This window comes from Telopea speciosissima, chromosome 2 (assembly GCF_018873765.1).
Source record: "Telopea speciosissima isolate NSW1024214 ecotype Mountain lineage chromosome 2, Tspe_v1, whole genome shotgun sequence".
In the NCBI taxonomy this organism is placed as follows: Eukaryota; Viridiplantae; Streptophyta; class Magnoliopsida; order Proteales; family Proteaceae; genus Telopea; species Telopea speciosissima.
The window spans coordinates 13,184,065-13,193,340 of NC_057917.1; the positions used below are offsets into that span (position 1 = coordinate 13,184,065).

Sequence of the window (9,276 nt, forward strand, 5' to 3'; positions counted from 1 at the left end):
ATCGAATCGATTGAGTAAGATTTCCAACTGACCCCGTTTCAGAAAAGTGGATTTTCTATAGTTCAAGTCAATTCGGGCGAATTCTAACCAATTCCAACCGATTTTGTAGAATCGAAATCAAAATCAATGAAGACCGATTCGATTGTTTCCTGGTGGGAAAAACAGCCCCAAGAAGGCGATCGGAGTCAGCCGCCAGGACAGGGCAGGATCGGACGGTAGGAGAAGGGCCGAAGGATCTAATCAACATATCTGCATTTCTTTGAATTAAAGCTTGACATATAAAGCTCATTTTGCAGAGAACTTTTGGGGAATGGCTTGCAGCCAGTGGTGGTGGTGGTGGAGACCTCGGAGGTGGCACCATCAATGGCGATGGTAGACGAGATGAGGCAGTATAGGGAAGGGGAGCTGTACAGGAAGAGCACTGTTTTGGATAATTTTGAAAGGATCGAGTTTTCTTCCAACCACGAAACGGGAGAGGACCAGAAAGGGCATCAAGAGGGTATTTTGGAAACACACTAAAACCCTATAGGGGTTTGTGAGCCCTAGGATGAAGAGTGAACCATCCTTTATGGGTGAAAATTTTCTCCATTTTGTAATACCAAATTTTATTTTAAGCAACTTAGATAAAGGAAAGACTGGAATGAAAATTTAGTAAAATAAAACCCAATTTGAGTCATCCAAGTAGTTGACCACGAAACTAAATAGCTAATATTTTTTTTTCCCCTCCGGAGCAAATAGTTTATTTAAATCCCAAATAATAAGATGGTCCAATCACACGAAGGGGTTAGCTTAGTTGACCCCATGGTCCTCGAGTCTAGTACATAGGTTACCCTTAAATATGGAAGAAAAACTCGATCGAAACCACCGAGTTAACTTGGTTTCGCAGGTTTCTGAGACGAGTTGAAGGGGGATTTTATAAAATCCCTGGATTCGACTGGGTTTTGATGGTTTGGACCATATTTCCATGATTTCGATATATATGCCCATCAAAACTAGGGGAGACTTGACTCGAAACTAGGACAAACAGGTTTTTGTATTTGTATTTCATTTACTTAAGATATTATTCATAATAAGTAAATACTCTCTATTTGAATCCAATAAAAATAGTTAAAAAATCAAATTCCAAGAATCAAAACTAGATTTTCGACGGTAACGGTAAGTATAATTTTTAACTTTCTAATGCTGAGGTTTTTCTCAAATCTAAAAATTCCATAAATCTTAATATGGTAAAACATTGCTAAAAATCAAAAGTGCTGTAAAATATTCATTTGTTTTGATGTCCAACAAAATATTTGCATTCAGAGCGATTTTGACAGAATTCGTGCACACCAAACTAAGTTTGACTGGTATATAACTCCTTCAATATAAATCAAATTTAAACAATCTTGGACTTGTTGAAAAGCTATCAAAACAAAACTTTCTAACAAATCTAAAATTGATTAAATCTCATTTATATTGAAGGAGTTTATGTTCCGGTCAAACCTTATTCAATACCATGTCCAAGAACAATATACAATATCAAACTTGGATCAAAACCACAAGTAATATTTTTAGTGTTTTTTATGAGAAACTAATGCATGGACTGGGTTTAAAATATGAAAAATAGGTAGCACAACACGAACCAAGGCAAAAAAACAACTTCTGGGCCTCGAAACCAAAGTTCAAGTTAACCTGGAGAAAGTCTCATTTTGACCGAGATATTCGTCTCGATTTCTAGCTGGTCGAAACCTAATCCAAACCCGAGTTTTAGAACTTTGCTCTCACATTCTATGACAACTCATAATTTTTTAACAATGGATACTACTTCTAGGTCAAGACGATCTTTCCAATAAATCCTATGCCCCCTATCAAAAGCAATAGTAGCACTATTTCATTTGTTTTATGGCAGAAATTTTCATGTATGGTTGTGCATGTGCACAGTCTCCATTGAGGCCAACTGAGTGGTCATAAATGCCCATCCGAAATGACCAAAAACACCTCCGCCCCCTATGGACAGTGTCGATGGGAGGAATCTCCCGTGTACGAGTCCTGTCCCCTTGTTTTATTTTGATACTTGGTAGAATCAGATTGAAATCAAAATTGACAATATGTACGACAGTGAGACCTAATTTTCTTTTCCCCACTGAAGTATGCCGATCGTTCTTTGGATTCAATATGTTCTTCCTCCTGGAATTGCAAATAGTTGGGCACTTGTGGTCTTGTTCTAATCGCTTGATCTATTATAAAATTGTAGACCTAAAGCGGTTGGTGGGTTAGGTTTTCGTAAAAGCTCCATGCACAACCAGCAACCAATCCCTTATCATTAAACTTGTTTGGAGACTTTTAACCTCTCCTGATTCTCTATGGGTCCAGATTCTAAAGAATATATATTTTTGAAATAAGGATTTTCTTGATTTATGTTTTTCGCCCACCCTCTGGATTGTAGGTCTGGAGCAGCATTAAAAAGGTTCTCAACTCAAGAGACAAGAGAATCACCAAGAAAGATGCAGTAGCATATTGTAGAATGTCGATCAGTAGCATCACCTGTCCAATCAGCATCAAAATAGGCTTGCAACGATGTAATTTCTTTCTTATTTAATTAATCTTTTTTTGGTAGTTATCAAAAATAAATAAATAAATAAATAAATAAAGTTTTCAATTCAAGAGAAGAACTGGAAGAGTGTAGTAAACCATATCGATGAATCCAAAGAACAACTGCAAATTGAGTGGAACGGGGGATAATCATGAACTGACTGACAAGATGAAGAACATAAGCAATGTTGGGATGAATGGCTGTCAAATATACAACACTACCAACAAGTTGATGGTAGAATGTAACATCAACTGGAGGTTCTACATCAATAATCAATCGTAGCTTAGCGTTGAACTCACGAGTGTAAATTTTGTTATCAATGATCTCAACACAAGTCAATAGATCAAACACATACTTGACTTGAAACAAAAAAAAAATATTCATTAGTGGCAAAAGAGATTTCAATGCCAAGAAAATATCGTAACGGCCCAAAATGCTGACTGAGAAAGAGCTATAAAGACTGGATTCCTGCAATGTCATCCCATGTAATAAACACATCATCCACATAAAACAACAAAAAGTACAATCCCAGAAGTGGTGTGACTAATAAATAGAGCATTGTCATTCTCTACCTGTTCAGTCCCCTCTCTCTCCCTATGACATTCTCGATTAGATCATGCATCAATCTTTCTCTCGTGTTCACCCTTTGACTCTTCTAGTGGTAGTGGTAACTTAGACTTTATTTGTTTGATGATTTTGATTGTCCTGATTGCATCCTTGTAAAACAACATGGTTACCTTTTCGTCAAAGTACTTATGTTTCATCTTTTCCTCTTGATCTTCTTCATTTCGATGTTTGGAGACTTACTTTCACTCCCTCCCATCAAAGTTGGTTCAAACTATTTTGTAATATTCATTAATGATTATTCTCGTTTTACGTGGATTTATCTCCTTTCCTTTACTCTTGCTATCAGATTTTGTTCATCTATCAATATTAATAACGACCATTATGTATCTACTGAAGTTTCTTCAGATTGCGCATTTCAACATTTTGTCCATTAAAGATCCAGATTGATCCCAATTGATTTCAATCCGATTCTGACTCGGATCAGCCTAAATAGGTTTTAAAAAATCGATAAGAATCAACCAGATTCTGCCTAATCCTATAAATGCAGTACAAATTGATCACTTTGGATCAGCCGGAGTTGATTGTACTCAACAGATTCCGATCTGAATCAGCATATCCGATCCATCTGAACCCAAGTTTTAAAACCCTAATAAGGAACCACTCACTTAGTCAATAGGGGCGGGGGAGAGAATATGAGAGAAAGAGAGAGAATGCAACCACGTGTAAGGCCCATGGACTAAACCTGCCTACGTGTAACCTTGAAAGAGCAAAATCATTGCATGGTAGCCACGCACTCTATGTTCCATTTCCTACCACCCGTCGTCGCTATTACAATATTACCTCTCTGTTTATCTGTCTTTCTGGCCCTAAACTAATGCAGCCACCAAGGGTAATTCTGTAATTCAAGCCACCGCTTCTTCTAAGTTCTACCTCATGAAGACTACTACTACATGAACTGATGAAGCTCCACTCGGTTTCTCTCGGTCACCGTCCCTTCCCTTTTTCTGTGTTTTGGACGATTTTACTGACGGTGACAAGAAGAAGAAGAAGAAGAAGAAGAAGAAGAGATCAATGGGACGAGCTCTAGCTTCAGCAGTGGGTGTCGTAGTACTAACCTACGCACTCACCATTTTTGCTGTTGCACTTCAAGTTCAACTTGAAGGCATTTCAGAAGAACCAAAAATTTATCAAGTGACAGACGATCAAAGAAACCAGAAATTCACCGGAGGATGGCGTCCGGGAACGGAAAAGCAGTTCCATATATTCATGGAGAACTACGGAAAGAAATACTCGACGAGAGAGGAATATCTTCACCGTCTCGGTGTGTTCGCCAAGAACATTGTGAGAGCTGCAGAGAACCAGGTTTTGGACCCAACTGCTGTTCATGGTGTCACACCCTTCTCTGACCTCTCCCAAGATGAATTCGAGAATATGTTCACCGGATTAAGAGTTGGGTCTCCTCTGAACGAATTAGTTTCTTCAACCGCACCAAGCTTGGAAGTTGATGGATTGCCTACAAACTACGATTGGAGAGAAAAAGGAGCTGTCACAGAGGTCAAAAAGCAGGTTTGATAAGCTTATTATTCGTTTTTTCTTAATTTTCCCTAAATATAATAATCACTTCTTATACTCTTCTTCATTGAGATTCTGGATCGATGCAGGGCATATGTGGAGCTTGTTGGGCTTTTAGCACCACAGGGGCTGTGGAAGGAGCCAACTTTTTAGCAACTGGGAAGCTTACAAGTCTTAGTGAGCAACAGCTTGTAGATTGTGATAACACATGCGACGCCAAGAAGAAGACATCATGTGACAAAGGATGCAGTGGAGGGCTAATGACAAATGCCTACAAGTATCTGATGGAAGCTGGAGGTTTAGAGGAAGAGAAGTCATACCCTTACACTGGGAAACGTGAGGAATGCAAGTTCGACCCTGAGAAGATAGCTGTTCGGGTTGTCAATTTCTCCACCATCCCTCTTGATGAGAATCAAATTGCAGCTCATTTAGTCCAGAGTGGCCCCCTTGCAGGTGAAGATGATTGCCAATCTTTTTTTAACTGCAATTCTGTTTCATTATTATTTCTTCATGCAAGCAAATTCAAAATCTTGAAATAAAATGGAATGAAATGTGCAGTGGGATTGAATGCGGCATTTATGCAAACATATATTGGGGGAGTTTCATGTCCATTGATATGTGCAAAGAGAAGGGTCAACCATGGAGTATTGCTGGTGGGATATGGTGAGAAGGGCTTTTCCATACTCAGACTCGGCTACAGGCCATACTGGATCGTCAAGAACTCATGGGGAAAGCGATGGGGAGAACATGGGTATTATCGTCTCTGCAAGGGGCATGGCATGTGTGGCATCAACACAATGGTCTCTGCTGTTGTGACTGCCACCATCCCTGCAACTAAATCTACATGAACTTTGTATAATATTTACATTAAATATGCTTGCAGTTATTTTGTATGCATCTTTCATTTTCTTTCAAGTTATATCTAAGCAGACAAGTAGGGCTTGAACTCTTATAAACTGAGTCCCTTCGTTTCCTCTGTTGTTGACCAAATCACAGGAACCACAAAGGTTGGAGAAACATTGGAAAGCAAAGAAGTTGTACAATAGTGATGAATGGAATTACATTCTCTTTTCCTTTTTTTTGGGTAGTGGAATGGAGTTGTATTCTCAGTCATGCTTATCATGGTTAGTTCCCACCGTTTGGTTAGAAGGTTGTGTTTCAAGTTCTCCAACCTGCACATAACAAGAGAGACGTTAAGATCTGCTTTAAGACAATCATCCCTCATATTTTTTTCTGAGACTGGAAAACAGTATTTTAGAGGAGAGGAGAGAAGCATCAAAATCTTCAATAACAAGAGATTCTTGTCTGTAGGAGTTTTTGCCATGACGCTTTTTTAATCTAATACAATTTCATTACATGATAAAAAATTAGAAGGGAAAGAGAATGCTATCGGTGTCACACAAAATGACCATCACACTAGCGGAAATCTCCGAGGCCCTATGCTTCAAGCTAAGGATTTAAGAATTGTAAAATATGCAGAAAAGAGCTTTGATTCCAAAACTAATGCATGAACAATGAAGGGCAAAATAAAGCATATTCACAAGAAAACTAAAGTTAAAAAGGTATTTTGAAATTGAGACTCTGGACTCTTTACTTAAAGAATAGGGTTAGGGTAAAGCTAGGTCTAGTTTTAAATTTTTAGTGAGGAAAATCCCTTAGGTTTTGGAATAGAATAAAAGGGTACCATCAACTGGCCTATATGTGTAGGGGTGGGGTTAGATGAGTTTCAAGGGGTGGGTTTGCAAAGGGACTATATTTTTAAGACTAAGGTTTCTGAAGAGGCAGGTTAAGGTAGAGATAGAAAAGTAGGGTTTTAATACAAGTATCGTACAAATTACACAAGACGATGATGAATTAAGAAGTTCTATTCCAATTACACTCATAGATCTCTAAGCAACATAGAGCCTAGAATGCCATCTTCATGAGATTTGGGTCAAGAACCAAACCAATAAGACAACAGCATTAATTTTAAATTTAACTTCCATGAAAAAACAAGAAAAAGGGACCTTTATGTAGACTTCATATGATGAAACTTCTTCCCTGACACTTCAAAATTAACAAATTCCTTTTATGGACCAATACTTGCTAGTATGGTGTCCATAACTTTCTCAAATCACATAATAAGCAAGAACTTGGGATCATTACGCAGGGCAGAGAAGAGCCTCTCTCCTGACATCAAAAGTAAACAAAACAGGTAACTTACAACCCTTGAAAGTAAGATCTAAGAGAAGTGACAGGAATAAAATGGTGTCCCAGCCAGTTAAAAGACTCCACGGCATGCATTTTGTTACATCACTCCATATGTCACATTTTCTATTTTAAGGCAAGGTCAGCTTCCTCTATCGAAGATGATTGACTGTTAATACTTCCTCCAGAACTGGAATTCACATAAAGGCTTCTCCTCAAATTTTACAATATCAGAAAACCATTGCTGCCTCTTGAAATCGGAGATTGGTATACTTCACCATGCAGCACCCAAAATCTGAAGTTCTATCTCTCTCTCACATTTGGAGGTTTTCTAGAAACCAAGTTTCATACAAATCCTCCATCGAATTTTGTAGATCCCACGTAAATGGCTGTCTTACAAATCTTTGCTTTAGATTAGCAGATAGAGCAATGGCAAAACACACAATTTCCCTTTGCACCTTGATATTCTCACCACATCTTTATTCTTTTCCAATTCTTTACTATAAGAGAAGTTATATCCAAAAAATCATCTTGGGATTTGATGAATACTTTTTAGAAACACAATCCATTAACCAAGTTACTCTTTTCAGATCCCAGTCCCACCCCAACTACTTTTTTCCACAAGGCTTCTTATTAGTGGAGTCTGATTACCTATCAACAAGTTTCAGAAATCCAACCCAAAGGCAGGACCACAGATCAACCCAAATATACCAGAATTATGAGGAACCGATATCATCAATCTACCAAACTGATCTGGGGACAAATCAAGTCGAGTAGGCCTTTCAAAGAGTAGAAAATAATATCGAAAGTCGACACTAATCCAATGGTCAGATTAGGTATCGTGAGGTAATCTCAGAAAATAGAAACTTTTAGTTCCTAGGGTTATTCGTGAAGCCTGATTTTGGTCCAGAAAGTGTAGTTGGGATCTTTGGAGGGCCGTTTCGGCCTCGAAACGAGCTGGGATGGCCTAAAAAGAGCGTACATCACCCCAGAGGCTGTGTGTTGTGTTGGGCTTGTCAAGACCTTCGAATCGATATGTTTTGAGACATATGTTATGTTTTGGTCCGACCCTGTCCAGTTTGGCTTTTTTGGGTCTAGGGGCATTTGTGTACTTTCTCAGGTTAGAGCTTCTCTATATAATGTTCTAATCTCTAGGAGGGCTATAAGAGAGGTTTTGTAACATTTCGAAAAGATAGTGAAATCTGTTCTATTACTCGGCCGTGGATGTAGTAGCGTCCCATCTTGGGGGTGAATCACGTAAATCTCTGGTGTTGTATGTCTTCTTTGTCTTTTTGTTTTCTTCTACAAATCGCCATTATGGGCGTTGTTTTCTTAACACCTAGGATTAGGAACTGTGATTACACCCAATCAACAGACCTGATCAAGACGACATCCTGGTCAAATTACTCCCTAGGACACAGAATAACTCACCCAAGTTTTAGCCCAATCCAAGAGCCAGAAGTTGCTGAACTGGGGGCCATTAAACAGAGCATCCGCAAGTATCTATAGATCAATAGATCAAACCCAGATGGCCACCAATTAATGCCCTTCTGATCAGTAGTAATATGGTCCTAATTGAACAACAGAATTGCAGGTAATATCGATGCAAACTCAAAATAGAAAAGGTAAAAGAGTCGCAGGAACCAAACATAGAGAAATAGAATAAGAAGATAGGATTTGAAGCCTCCCACACCAAACCAAGGCTAGCATCCACTAACCTCACAGCATTCCACTAGGAAGATCACAGCATCACACTGCAGCTCTGCTTCTCACAGAATAGTTTGCACAAAACTAGAATTGTATTCATCTTCTTCAAAATCGTGGCTGGGGCTATGCCCTTCTCTTTATTTATCATAACAGAATAAAACCCAAATAGGAAACCCATGTCTGGAAAAGGGGATTTCTTACTACCTAGGTTTTCTTCAGAATTAGTAACCAACTACAAGACTACTAAAATAGAAACTATTAAGGCTTGGATTTAGAAATTAGAGTCCAGCCTTCTTAAAACATCAAAACAAAAAAAATAGAAACTATAAAAGGGAAACCCACGAGGCCACGACCCACTACTAGTAAAAAAACAAAAAACATAACCAAGGGCTGGACCAAATCTGGTCCAAACCCCTAACCTTTTATTCTGCTTCTTTTAAATGAACAAATGTCCTTTTGACTTCTTAGTAGGGATAATCTCAGGCATCAGTGGTTACTAACATCTATGTGAGAAATCAAGTCTGTCGAACAGTATTCCCCCCCCCCCTCTTCCTGTGAGTGTTTCCTCTCCTCTTCTGGCCGGTATGGCTGGAAGCCAATGTGGCGGCGCCACCACTAAGCCATTTTCCTCCTCCTACCTCCCCCCACCTACCCAATCCCGCCACCAATCT

At 38.9% G+C, this 9,276-nt stretch overlaps 1 protein-coding gene across 1 annotated transcript; it reads left to right on the forward strand.

Annotated features, from left to right (window-relative positions):
* The first annotated feature begins 4,195 nt into the window (after positions 1-4,195).
* Positions 4,196-7,902, forward strand: LOC122650833 (probable cysteine protease RD19D). The gene is made up of 4 exons (XM_043844207.1): positions 4,196-4,705; positions 4,801-5,164; positions 5,270-5,593; positions 7,893-7,902. Exons 1-3 carry the CDS (start codon positions 4,211-4,213, stop codon positions 5,557-5,559), a joined length of 1,149 nt encoding a protein of 382 aa, XP_043700142.1. The 5' UTR covers positions 4,196-4,210; the 3' UTR covers positions 5,560-5,593; positions 7,893-7,902.
* Positions 7,903-9,276: the final 1,374 nt, after the last annotated feature.

What these genes read in the sequence shown, in the direction of transcription:
- LOC122650833 (XM_043844207.1), top strand. Translation starts at nt 4,211, where the DNA reads ATGGGACGAGCTCTAGCTTCAGCAGTGGGTGTCGTAGTACTAACCTAC. An exon ending in TCACAGAGGTCAAAAAGCAG is followed by an intron (nt 4,706 to 4,800) that starts GTTTGATAAGCT and finishes GGATCGATGCAG; the next exon opens with GGCATATGTGGAGCTTGTTG. An exon ending in CCAGAGTGGCCCCCTTGCAG is followed by an intron (nt 5,165 to 5,269) that starts GTGAAGATGATT and finishes TGAAATGTGCAG; the next exon opens with TGGGATTGAATGCGGCATTT.